Source organism: Mus caroli, chromosome 15 (genome assembly GCF_900094665.2).
Source record: "Mus caroli chromosome 15, CAROLI_EIJ_v1.1, whole genome shotgun sequence".
Classification (NCBI taxonomy): Eukaryota; Metazoa; Chordata; class Mammalia; order Rodentia; family Muridae; genus Mus; species Mus caroli.
The window spans coordinates 71,802,723-71,816,837 of NC_034584.1; the positions used below are offsets into that span (position 1 = coordinate 71,802,723).

General features: G+C 52.5%; 1 protein-coding gene across 1 annotated transcript in view; it reads right to left on the minus strand.

Moving 5' to 3' along the window:
* Positions 1-14,115, minus strand: part of Myh9 (myosin heavy chain 9) — an 80,290-nt gene that overhangs the window by 32,628 nt on the left and 33,547 nt on the right. The window contains exons 4-5 of the mRNA XM_021182804.2: positions 3,699-3,726; positions 2,791-2,884 (exon numbers count right to left, since the gene is read on the minus strand). Of these exons, the coding sequence (XP_021038463.1) occupies positions 2,791-2,884; positions 3,699-3,726 (122 nt within the window). The remainder of the gene's footprint in view (positions 1-2,790; positions 2,885-3,698; positions 3,727-14,115) is intronic.

A 14,115-nucleotide genomic window follows, 5' to 3' on the forward strand; every position in this document is an offset into this window, starting at 1 on the left:
CCTGCCGCAGACAGACCACCTGCCTTCCAGCCCACCTGCCGCAGACAGACCACCTGCCTTCCAGCCCACCTGCCGCAGACAGACCACCTGCCTTCCAGCCCACCTGCCGCAGACCGCATGTCTACAAGGCACCAGCAAGGTTCTGGAGTCCACCAGAATTCAGAAATGAGCCAGGTTAAGTCTCCTCACCCTGCCACCTCAGCCAGGGCTCCCCACTTCTGCAGAAACTTCCATGGTCCAGTAAGGTAAGTGGAGAGGTCACTCTACTCCTGAGAAAAGGGTCAGTGAGGCCAGGCCATAGGGCAAAGATGGCCACAGGATAAGGATAGCCATGCCCTCAGTGATGGCTCTGCATGCGCACTTGGAACCAGTAGTCACCAAGTGCCAGGATCCCCCCTCCCATAAGCCTTGAGCAGACCGGGATCAGCCCACAGGCGACCCACATAGCCAGACTTGGATAGAAGCTGCTCACTGCCCAATGACACTCCTAGCAAAGCATAGGCCAGGCTGCCAGGATGGCAGGGCCACTCCTGTTTCCTCAGAGCGAGCCTCTGCCTGCCTGACTTAGAGGCCGAGCTCAGGCTTCCTGTGTGAACGCACACGCAGCTGCTACGGAGAGATGGATCACTGGGCCAAGCGGGAGCAGTTAGAGCCCACTCCCCGCCGCTGACGGTGAGAGCTTGCCTCACAGACATCCAACTAGGCACAGGAGAGACTCTGTGAATCAGATGTGCACAATGGGAAATGTGCTGCTGTATGATCCTACATTTCAAACTGCTAGTCCAGTTTCTAAAAAACTTTCCTGGGGTTGGGGTGGGGGTTAATTTCAGCGGGGGGGGGGGGGGGGGGCTCCATTAGTACATTTAAAAAAAAAAAAAAACCTGAGGGAGACAGGATGGCTGCTCAGACTACACAAGTCCACCCTGCCTGTCCTCTTAAGTAAGCTCAGCTCTGAAAACCCACAGACCTAGCCAAGGCTGCATAAAATGTCTGGTGGGCTTGGTCTGCAGGTGTGGGCGGTTAACTCAGCCACTGCAAGTAAGAGTGCTCTCTCCCAGAAATGTTGTTCTCCCACTGCAAGCAGGTCAAGGATGGAAAGTCACAGTACAGCTTCAGGCATGGCAGACAACTCCACTGGCCAGTGGCCTTCGCAGTGACTGCACAGCGGGGGCAACCAGCCAGTCGCTCCAGCTGGAGGAGGAGCCGGGCACAGAGCGCCCACCACGGGATGTCTTCACAACTTTCTACCCACATCACCCTACAGACCCCAGTTATTTGTATGCCGGAGGCCTGCCTTCCCTCTAAAGTTGGAACCCAGACATGAGACACACAGGGCCATTTTACTGCTCTCTAACTAGGGTCTTGTCTCTTGTCCTCCGGGACAGAGACTCCAGCAGCACCCTCCTAAAAACCAGTCACATACCAAGCATTCAACAAATAGCTGGGAAATAGATTTTACTCCAAATTCAGAGACAGAAAACCACAGCCAGAGACCTTCTAACCTCACAGCGCTGTTTTTAAAACAGGTCTCCTATGAAGAATGGAAAATGGGGGGGGGGGGAAAGTAGTGGGTGGAGAGAGAAAAGAAACTTTATTAGTTTCTAAATATAATTCCTAACACCCCATGGAAAAAGTTTCAGAAAGTCCCAAGAAGCTTGGCGTGTAAGAAGTTGTTTCTGGCCTGGTTCCAAAAGACGGTACATGGGTGTCGTGCAGCGGCACCCCGGCTATGCATGCAGACACACCCCACTTACTAGTGAACACAGTGCATAGGACACCAGTACAGTGAAGCCAGTGAGGTCAGCAGAGCACCCCAATGGCCTTGGGGTGACATCACTGGCACTTAGATTTCTCAGGGCAACCAAGGAGACTCCAATTGGGACCTCCCGGCATCTCTCCTGGCATCTCTCCCAGCTTGTGCCAGGAGACGAGGGGCCAGTCATCTGTGACTGGTGTGCACCGCCAAGCGTGTGGGGCTCTGGGAAGGCAGGTGCACATCCTACCATGCGGAGATAAGAACTGCACAGGGCCTAACTGGAATTCAGGCAGATCTGGAGCTCTGAGAAAAGCCAAGTGATGAGGCTGACCCAGTCAGGAACTGCCGTGTGCGTCACGCCCAGCCCTCCTCCCGAGACCATCAGTGAGCTGAGCCTCTAGGAACAGGTCTAGCTGCAGAGAGTGACAAGGTGTGGGGTGAAAAGCTGCTCAGAAGAATGTACGGAGTCCAAGGGCACACGATGGCAGAACACGCATTCCTGGTGCAAACGTGCAGTAAAACGTGCATCTCACCTAGCCAGGGCACTGGAGTTCCACCACAATCCACCAAGGGAAGAGGGAAAAAAGGAAGTAAGATGACTTTCCAACTGTGCTTTCTCAGTGAGGGGACTGTCCACCCAGAGGCATTGGCTCACACAACAGAACAAGGATACTGGGATCGAAGGCAGGTCAACCCAAGTCCTTCTGGCCTCCATCGCCTTGAGAGCCACGGCTTGGGCTGGCTCTGCATGCAGCCATTAGCTGCCATGGCAAGCATGTTGGCTCTGCATGCAGCCATTAGCTGCCATGGCAAGCATTCTGCTGTGTAAACCCTGAGATGGCCCCAGTTTTCATAGCAACTTGGAGAATTCAGAGGCTGGGGACCTGCTGCTACCCAGCCACTCCCAAGACCCTAACTAAGCTGCCACCTAGGGAAGCAGGGAGCCTCTGCGTGTTCCCAAGAGCATCCTTTAAAGATGAGGCCTCCCTCCTTCACTGCCCTTCCCCAGGCCCGACAAGGCGCCAGCCACTCACCTGGTCCTTCTTGCTCTTGTGTGAGGAGGCCACATGTGCCAGGTACTGGATGACTTTCTTGGTGTTCTCTGTCTTCCCTGCTCCAGACTCCCCCCTGCCAACAGAGGGAAGGAGCCCTCACTGAGATGTGATTGTATCCTCACCATCCACCCCACACAGCAGCACTGTCTACCGCTCTGCCCTTCCGTGGGTACCCATGAGGGAGCCAACATGAAGAGAAAGGAACAACAGACCGAATGTGATGCTCGGGAATCTTCTCTCAGTCTGTTTCCCATGGCCCACCAGAGCCAAACAAAAGTCAATTGACTCATACCCACTGCCCACCCTGGTCACTTGGCAACCTCCAGACCCAACTGTTTAGCCGTCAAGGAGGCAGCAGTTGACCTGGGAGCCAAAGACACTTATATGTGCTCCCTTGAAACATCCCTGGGAGGCAATTTCTGCTCCATGAACTCCCACCTCCTTAGTGAGATGGAAAGTAGCCATATCAGACCAAATCAGAGTGGGAAGGCGTGCTGGGGTCTGGGAAAGCCTACTGGTGGCTCATGCTGGAGCCTGTGGTGCTCCTCTGCTGTCACACACACCCACCCACACTTCAGTACTTGAGGAGGGCTGACAAAGGCCTTGGTTGTGACACAAAGCTCCCTGAGACCACCGGGCATAGCCCTGAGTCCTGTCTCAGGGAGGGGAGGGGCCTGAACTAGGAATGAGCTTATCAACCTGCTTTTGACAGGAATAAGAGCAGGGATGAATGAGTTCAATCCCCAGCACCACAAATAAAATCATCAGAGCAATAAACACTACCACTACACACACACACACACACACACACGCACACGCGCGCGCACACACACACACACACACACACACACACATACTCCCTCCCTCTCCCTCTCAGAAACACTTACGTGCACAGGATGGACTGATCTTCCCGGTCTGCAACAAAGAGGATACCAGGTTACCTTGGATAAGAAGGAAAACACCGCTCCCTTCCCATCCAAGTTGCCAAGATAAGAAACAAAGACTTAAATGCTTCTCTGAAAGGACCCTCCCAGGCCTCCAACCTGGGCTGACTGTGGATAGCCTCAGATGAGGGACACCTACAATGGCAGAGCCCCAGGCAGCTGCCTGCCCCCAGCTCTGGCTGCACACCCCTGCCCTGCCCACTCGGTCCCGTGAATATCAGGAAAAAATGTCCATGGCAGGAACCTGCAACACTGCCCACATTTACGCAAGGAATACTGTTTAAGGGGCCAGAAATCAGAGCAGGCAGCATGGCAGGCCTAGCTTGCAATGGGACAGTCCCAGCGTGGGCCACTGCCTCACAGAGTCTAAGACCAGAGATGGTGGCCTTCTCTGAGCCCCATGCACTCCTCTATGTTGTGAGGTAGCACGTGTAAAGGGACACATGTGAATCCACATACATGGTGCTTGGCTCATGTAAGGCACAGTGATGACAGGACAGAGGGAGCCAGGGAGGAATGGCAGCTTCTAGCATGCACCTGGGACAGCCTGCTCTCTGCACCAGTGGCGGGAACTTCCAACAGCCACCCTAGCTTCACAAATCCAGCAAGAATAGGAATGTTCTTCTTTGCATGGAGGGACAACCACAGTTCCCTGCACTCTGAAAGCTAAGCTAAGATGGTCAAGCTCCAGGAAATACGCCGACCTCAAACCGTACAGTTAATTAAAGCAGTTGAACCCAGCCCCCGGCCGTTTAGTAACATTAGAACCGCAGCGAGGTACCTGATGGTGGCGCTTCACAGCACAGCATACACTGGCTATCCACCCTACTTCATGATTATTTTGATAAATATAACACACAAAACAGACCTGGTGCTGACCCTGTGAGTACAGTAAACTAGGAGGCCACTGTCATCTCGATGACAGAGCAGCAGTGGCCCAAGGAGGAGATGAGGGAGCAGGAGAACCGGTCAGGGGCACTGGTGGCCGCTGGCCATCATGCTGGCACTCCTGGCTCTCTCACAGGCTCAGGACCCCATGTGACAAGGGTGAATGACTCATAGCTTTCTGTGTGCAAGGCCTTGGGACATAGACTTAGTCGTCCAATGGCAGACTGACCAGGCAGATCACCCGCCCTCCTGTAGGTGAGCTTTCTACACAGTGCTGAGGACACACAGCCATCCCTATTCTATCAGGACTCATGCAGGAAGCAGGAACAGGTAGCCTTACTCCCCACACAGGCAGCAGCTGCCTCTGCCCCCAGCTGCAGCCTTCATTCTAATCTCCCAAGAAATAGCCACCAAGCCAGCCACTTGGGAGCCGCAGCAGAACCATTTGCTGTGGACTAAGGCCAGGCAGGGTGAACCATAAAGCTGACAAACCAAAACCAAAAAAACAAGAAAAAAGGAAACCATCTTGGAATGGGAGCCCCATCATCCCACTCACACCAATACCACCCCACCTCCCCGAGAACTACTCAGACAGAAGTCAAGAAGGGGGCACTCAACCTTCCTTCCCCTCACCCTGTCCCCCCACTCCCCAAAACGCATTCGTCAAGGCTGCCAGACAAGGACTGAGCTGGAGTGGAACAGAGCCTGGGTGAGATGGCAGGAGGGGCTGGGGCCAGGCTAGAGGAGAGCTGGTTCCACCCCTTCTTCCCCAACAGCAGTGTGGCCCACAAAGCTGAAGCAAGCATCTCTGTCATCCCAGGCCCTGCCCTCCCCCAGCAGCTCCCTGTGGTCGGCCCCAGCTGTGGCTGCAGGCGGGCATGTTTAGTCACCGCTCCAGAGCAGGCAAGAATGTACCTGCGTGTGCTGGCGAGGCACGAGTAGAAAGGGCCTGGTGCTACCATAAAAGGAAACATTCTCCATTCCTTTCAGAAGGCACTGTTTCCCAGGGCTGTCCAGGCCCAGGCCCTGGATGACTGGAATTCCTTTATGTGAGGAGGAGTCAGAGAATTATTCACTACTGAACAGGAAGCAGGGTGGCCAACCCACACGGACACACATGCACAAAAGCAGAGACATGTAGGCAGACACACAGAGTGTGTGCCCTGGTGCACAAGAATGTGTGCAGAGACATGTAAGCAGGAACACAGTGCACAAAGCAGCACCTACACAGACACCTGTGTGTAAACAGATCCACAGCATGTTATATACTTATGTACATACACATACAGGCCTGCACGTGCTCCAAAAGCTTAAAGCTCAGAGCCAGACTCATGAGACCTCTGCCTACCCAGGACCCTTAGCTCTGCCCCTTGACCTGACCTCTCCGCTGCCATTGCAGCCCAAACACAGGCTCAGAGGAATCCCAGCTTCTTCCTCAGACTCTGCTGAGCCACTGCTTTCACAGCGATGCCCTGCCAAGAGGCCTCCTCCTCCATCTGAGTAAGGCCCCAGCACTGAGCACGGAGAAGCCACCTGCTTAGAGTGACTCACACACTCTCTAAAGCCTCAAGAGCCTTACAACTCTTTCTGGAAGTTGCAGTCTGACACCTGACCTCCTAGGTGGTCAAAGGACACACTCAGCACTCAGGAAAGGCGGGTGACTCTTTCACAGCACTATGTTTGAAATCTGCTCCTGAGCTCAGGGCATCCCTTACAAATAAGGAAGTCCCAGCAAGTGGTAGGCCTAAGCCAGCTCATTCTGCTGCCTGCCATCCTATGTGTTCAGTTAGGGACATGGACACACACATGGACACAAACACACACACACACACACACACACACACACACACATATATACAAACACGTGCATGTGCGCGCACCCAGCACTCAATGACATTGCCTCACACTGTCATCTCTGTGGCTGAGGACACTCGCAGGCCTCTGGAAGCCATTTATTTCTGCCCAAGTCCATACTTGGTCCTATACAGTCTAACAGTTTATTTGAAATGCCCTTTTGTCTTTCTTCTACCCTGGGACCTGGAAGGTAACAGCCACCAGCATAACCTTATTCAGACACAGGCTCTGAACCACCAGGACCCCATCTCAGAGGATGTAGGCTGAGGTAGGGCTGTGGGTCTCAGCCATGGTCTCTAGAACTCTCAACAGCCACAGCCTTCCTCAGTCAGAATCTTGACAAAGCCCTGAGCAGGGGACATTGGCTGGCAGAGAGCAGTTTGACTACTATTGGTCCATACACCCAGAGCAGTTAGAAAGGAAGCCATTAGCCCTGCCCTTGACCTCTGGAATGAGCAGGGTCTGTTCTGAAGACCTGTGGCAAATAAATGCCTGAGGCCCACTCAGAACTCTTTCCTTAGCCACCCCCACACTACATCACCGAGCTCCTAGCAGAACCTTCCAGAACCGCAAAAAAAAATAAAAATAAAAATAAAAGGTTTCCATGAGTTAAATACTCAGCAGTCAAGCTCTTGCTGCCCTTGACTATATTTAAACCCAGAAGCCCCAAGGCTGGGTCCACAGAATGACATCAGAACTGATGTGGCCACCCTGAGTAGACAGGTTTCTAGCTAACTCCGAAGACCACCTGAGGCCTGGGCAGGTGTTTCATCCCAGGCATTTGGAGTCCTACACACTGGGGGAAGGGAGCAGACACACTATGGCTCACTTCCTGTCAGAGGAGCTATGGCTGATTCTTGTCCATAAAAGGCTGTGAGGCTTTAGACTACTAGCACAGTGGTGACATCAGCCAGACAGGAAGTACAGGAGGAAGGGTGCAGGCAGCTACTACAACTGACTCATGGCTGGGCTCAGAGAGTGTACCTCCCTGGAGGAACTGTCACAAGGCCATAACTGGCAGAGTGCCTCCCTGAGGGAGCTCATCTCCACGTCCACTGGGTTCTCTGGAGCTGAGAAGCAAATATGTCAAGGCAGGCAAACGTGCCTACCCAAGTCAGCACTCTGACAAGCAGCCCCCCTGCGAATGTGCTCTGGAGAAAATTGCACATCAGACCTGAGGATGACTTACTGTATAGGCAAAGCGACTTCTGCACTGGCTCACCCTGAGCAGACACTGAAACTCCAGCGTCACCTCTCAACCCCATCTAGATTTCAGAAGCCATGGCACAAAGGATTTTGCAAAGCATATGAAATATGGGGCTCTGGTTCAAAGCTAGAAGTGAGAAGGCCTTAGAGTGGCCTGGGGATAAGGCCACAGATCCTGAGGGACCTGATGATTTGACTGAGAGAACTCAGGCCTTTGTCCCAGTAAAAGCACCAACCGGCTGGGTCCAACCTCTATGCAAAGGCCACGGCCACTCATGATGAGAGCGAGCCTCTGATGCCATCTCCACAACCTGATCACAGCTTGGGTGACAGGCTTGGGAAGCAGACAGAAAGGCGAGAAGAGAGGGTGTGAAATACCACTTCCTACTGATTAGCAGAGGTTGTAGACAGACTGCAGGTCTTCTAGCAGACTCCAACAGACAGCCCTTTAGGAAGGAAGCCCCTTGGGGGCTGGAGAGGGACTCAGTGGTTAAGAGCACTGACTGCTCTTCCAAAGGTCCGGAGTTCAATTCCCAGCAACCACATGGTGGCTCACAACCATCTGTAATGGGACTTGATGTCCTCTTCTGGTGTGTCTGAAAACAGCTACAGTGTACTCATATACATAAAATAAATAATCTTAAAAAAAAAAAAAGGAAGGAAGGAAGGAAGCCCTTTGCCATGGTCCCCCAAACACAGAGCGTGGTCCTGGATATACAGGTAGCTCACTGAGCAGCAATGCCCACTAGACAGACAGATGGACTTGGGCCCACACCTACACTCCTCAGGCAGCCCTCCCTGCCTGGGTGATTAGAACAAAGCTCCAGAGATGACCTGCACTGTGCTGAAGCAAGCAAAGCCCTAAACAAGCTTTCTCTGGGCCAGATGCACCAGCAAAATTGGACTCTTTCCACTTCTCTGCCAGCAAAGCTGAGACAAAACGTTCTCGATAGCAGCCCACCTGGCACAGGCAGCTCCAACAGGTTTCTGGCCTGGAAATCCAAAACCACATGAGTGCCCACTACCCATGACAAATGTACAACCCCGCTGCCCCACCTCACCCAATAAGCTCAGAAGCATAAGTTAGAGAGGCATGAGACTGGGGACGCCGCCTTGAAAAAAATGCTGGGGCCTCCAGCAACCTTGTCAGTCTACTAAGAGGTATACTGGAAGCTGCCAAGAAGAACAGGCCATAGGAGCACAGTGGCATACCCTCGCCTTTCAGAAATACACCTACTACTGTATTTCTTGACCAGATGAAGGTGTACAGACAAGACTATGAACATACTATAACCCCCACTCCCACCCCCAATCTCTACTATCTGAACACCAAAAACATCTTAGGTCCTTGGGAGTCAACCCTGAGTTGGTACCCAGGTCAAGATTGCAGGAACTTTATGTGCGCAGGTTGCTCACTTTGACTTCAGGAAATTATTTTTGCTCATCTGATAGCTTTACTCCTGAAAGCCAATAGGGGAATGAAAGCGACTCTGCTCTGAACACAGCACTGTCTGGCCCTAGGACACTGACTGGGCCATAGCCCCACCGCAGAACCCAGGAGGGCAGGACACACACTGGTACAGCAATGCCGACAGCAGGCAAACGTGGTCTGCCCACTGGATTTTACAGTGGATTTTTAAAAGACAAGTTTTGCATATGTGTATGTCTATGTGCCTGGTGTCCTCCAAAGCCAAAGAGGGCACCAACCAAGCGGATGGAAGGGACTCAAACCCTGGCCCTCTGGCCCCTACAGATGGATTTCTCATATTTACCTCTGCTGGATAAGGGTGCACTGATTCACAAAATCATGAGGTCAGCTTTCCAGGTACTCTCAAAGTAGCTTTGCTGGCCCCGATCAAAGCATGAGTCGAGGTGGGAGCTGTTGAGTTTTGGTGAAAACCATAAAGCTGAGTTGTGAAAAAGAATCTACTGAGCTAGGGATATGGGTCAGCAGATTACTTTATTTGAAAGTAATCTACTGGGTTCAATCTCCAGCACAAAAAAAAGAAAAGAAAAGAAGCCAACAAAAAGGACCTATATATCACCGCTAGTCTTTAGAGAGCAGAGCCTAGGTGTGAGACCAAGAGAACAGGTAAGACTATACAGCAGCTCACTCCAGCAGCAGACCTGCCATCCAGGGGGCAGCCACGAGCAGGCTCCTAGCTCCACAGTGCATGAGGGAGGAAGAGAGACCTGGAGCTCTCCTAGAAGACCACAAAGGCTACTATCAGCCCAAGGCCTCACTTCTGCAGGGCTGAGGCCCCTCTGAAATACCGTGCAGTGAACAGGCTGGAGGTCCAACAGGACCGGGCGTTGGAAAGGTCCATGGAAGCTGTGTATTCAGTCCTCTACTGCCCCATCCTCCAGTACCTGGCACACAGGCCTGTACTGCCCTACAGCCACTCCTGAAACTCTAGCCTAGCCATGCTGGGTGAAGCTTGAAAGGCAGAGACAAAAATGAAGACTCTATAGCTGGGCCAATTAGCTAGTGAAAGAGCAAGGGTCCTGCTTCATCCAATCTAAACTCCATTGTCTTCCCAGAGACAGCCCCTCTCGTTCACAAGGCTTCTCCCTACAGCTGAGGCTAAGAGGCCCAGCAGACCCTCGACTGTAGCCTACAGAGTGCTTTGTGGGTTTCTAAACCCCAGGGCACATCACTTCTGTGTCGTTGTCAGAGGGCCCCCACCCTGTCATCTGGTACTCCTGGGTACCAGTCAGCAGTCTGCCCAGCAGGACCTATGGTCTGCATGTGTAGATGGTCTACAGAGTACAGGACACAGGAGGCATGACGCTAGCCCTGTGTCATACAGACACTGAGCATGGTCCTCCTCAGGAAAGCCACACTGTCTCCTGAGGCACACGATCAGGCACAGGGCTGGCTCCACACTTCCCAGCAGACAGTGGGGCTTTTGTGAGAAGGCTGGCAGGGCTTAGCCCTCCTGGCCAGCACATTCCTGCTTAAGTGGAGTCATCACATCTGTGGCTTCCTACTGCTCCAGTTCCAAGGCTGCCACTCAGAACCTAAAATACTCTCCCAGCCTCTGATGAGTCGGGGCTTTTCCTCAGGACCTGGAACCAGATGAGCAGATACCAAGAGGTGAAGGGAGGCCTTTCTCTCGAGTGTGCACATGCCCCCACCTAACTGATAGACTACCAAGAATTCCTTCAAGGACTAGTCAGAAAAGAGGGCAACGGTGGCCATGACCTCCTTGTTCAGAAAAATCAAGACACCCCCCAACTCCCAGTTCCAATAGATGACAATCAGCTATCACTCCTGAGCCCATCCCTTCACCTGTGAGCCAGGGGACCATGCTTAGATGGGAAGGGCACACGCCAAGCTTGCTGTCACTACTTACCCAGCAAGGTCAGTCAACCACCCAGAGGAAAGTGGTCATTCAGTTACCAACCACTTCCAGGGCAGCTTCCAGAGAAGCAAAGATGGGATGGAGAGAAGGCTGGCTAGCACATTGCAAAGGGCAAGCCTGCAATGCAAGCCCACTCTGCTGCCCGCCCTACACACCCTGTGTGTGGGCTCACTGAAATGCCAGCATCCCCGAGAGGGAGCCAGACCTGGCTCAGAGCTAATAAGAAGCACAGCTTCTTTTCTACCTGCACTGGGAGAATAACTGAGCTCAAGCCAAATTCTCTCACTGACCAGACCAACACTCACTCACTCTTACTAACGAGGGCTCCAGAGAAAGCCAAAAGCTCCCCCACCCCCAGTCCACACACGGGGTTGCCGCTGCCTGCCTGATTTCCACACACGGCCCCCGTGCCTGCCCTGGGATGCGCCTGCACCCTACATACCCCGGGCAGCAACACAAGCTCTCACCTGGTTCCTGAGGCTGACATGCCTCCTAATAGCCAAGGCTGCAAAAATGAAACAAATGGAGAGGCAGAGCCAGAGTGGTAAGTATGCAAACACAGCTCTAATTAAACCCAAGGCTGGAGATTAAAACAACAAACAAAACTGTGCAGGCACGTCTGGGCCACAGCAGAACCACTTATTAACACAGCTCGGCCAAGGTTCCCGTGGGCTCTACCTCCACCGTGCCTTCGCTGCCATACCAGCCTCAGCAGCCACAGCTTCCCTGAACCTCAAGACACCTGACACCTGTTGCCACTGCCCTGGCACCAGGCAGCAGCAGCTTGCCTTGCTATGCCCGACATGTCGGCAAATGTCTTCTCTATTCATCTGGACTGCCGGCCCCCTCCAGGAACAGTGTAGTAGACTAGCCCTTTTGGTATCTCTGCATTCCTTATCACCTGTTTGTGTGGCCTAAGCCGGACACCGTACCCTTCAATGCCCTATCCGGTGTCCATGGCAGACAATACTAATCTATTCCAGCATTCTTTGGATTGGGTCTCAAACCCTTGACAGTACAGGGTCCAGACAACCTATGAAGCTTAGTCTAAGGATTTTCAACTGGGGACAATTTTGCCCATCAGGGAACATCTAATGGAAGTGGCTAGGGATGATTTTTTTTTTTTTTGGTGGTCACAACTAGGGAGCATGTAAGAGGCCAGGATAACGACCATGCATCCTACAGTACCCCAAGTATCGTGTCTGACAAATAAAATAGGTAAAGTACCTTATAACCTGCCATCCAAAGCAGGGTAAAACTGAAGGACCCACAAGGCAGTGACCAAGACCAAACAGGCAAACCCCAGCAGCAAACAGGCTTGAGACAAGGGCCCTGGGAGGGCTCAAAAAGTCTGTCTCATAAAAGTCCCCAGACAAAGCCACCACCAAGCACCCTATTTGGTAAAATGAGTACTAGTATGTCATAAGCCACAGCCAACTCAGGAAGGAAATTTTGTCTAGTTCTGGGGGAGGAGAGACAGAAGAGGAACCATCTGGCTACACCTTCTGAGATGCAAGCCTTACCCCGTCTCCCACTGGATGGGCAGCAAGCCCTAAGGTTTCACCCCAAAACAGAGTAACAAGCTCCAACAGCCTGACGACCGAGGTTCCACCTACAATGCCTGACTTAGAGCAAGAATCCAGGGTCCCTTTTATCACTCTCTACTAGTGACCCACCGTGACACAGGCAGGCCCTGTGACTAAACTTCCTTCACATCCCAAGAACAAGACACCTATTGCTAAAGACGTTGTGGGCCCACTGTGTACTAGGAACTGTTCAACAGCCTAGAATGAACTTATTAGGACCACATGGGGGCCAAAGAGTTCCAGCAAGCCCAAAGCGAAACAGAGAGCAAGGCCGGAGCTTCTCAGAGCAAGGTGCAGGCAAGACTGAAGCCGCAGCCACTGCACAGGACTCCCAGGTCCCCACGCTGTGCTGCCAACCTTTCCTCCACCTGCTCTTGCCCTCCTGGTCCTAGCCAGCTCCTTCCCTCACAAGGCTGGGAAGGAAGGAGACACATTTTTTTTAAATCTCTTTCTCTTAACCATTTCCAATCTATGTGACTTTGAGGAATCCTTCCCCAAACTTTCTTCTCATAAAGAAATAAAATTGGTAACTCTCTTGGGAAAGGGTGAGAGTGTAAAAGTGCAGCCCCAGTGAGTGGCTGCAGGAGCCGCTCCATCGCTCTCCCAGCTCTCCCTTGACAGGCAGGAGAGAAGCGCTTACATCCTGTGGAGAGTGAGAGCACTACTCAGGAAGGCCCCAAACGCATTTCTCGAATGCAGCCTGGCGAAAGCAAGGGAAAGTGACTCATAACCTCTAGAGACAGAGACTCAGACTCCTCTGGAATCTCACAGAATGTTCTCCCGCCAGACTGCTCTCATTAGCACTTTCAAACAGGCATTCTACTTTCAAACCAAAGGGCTGGCTTCCACAGGCATTCTGATAGATGTGAACATAAGCCAAAGGCTAGGCCAAACTTGTGCATGCTGCCTAATTAATGACCGAGAAATAACTTCTACACAGCACTGTGGGCAGAGTGAAGGGTGCACACTGCCATTTTAAACCACTAAACCAGGTAAAGATAATACAAGGGCATAACCACCACTGCCCAGATGGACTATAGAGCTTAAAGAACAAAGAACGCAAGAAACCACTATCAAACTGAGTCAGCCAGGCTGCTACAAGTCGGGTCTGACTTAGGATTACATAGGCACTGGCAGCAGAAACCACTCCACTGAAGGAAAGGCTGGGGCTGAGGATGAGCCGAAGAAAATCACCCATAGGCAGAACAGAGAACCATGGAGACAGCCAAGCAGACCAGGGAAAAGGAGCCCCAGAGAGCAGAGAGACAACTGAAGGGAAGGCAGAGAGAGGGTGGGAGAAGGTAGGAACACAGACGTACAAAGATAATGGGTGACCTGTCAGTCAGTTTAGGCAGGAAGTGGCCTAGGGTGTGGCCTGGAGGAGAGGGAATTAGTGAGCAAACATCCGCTTGAAGCACTCCACTGTGATGGGATGGAGAACATGGAGGGATGCAGCCCCCA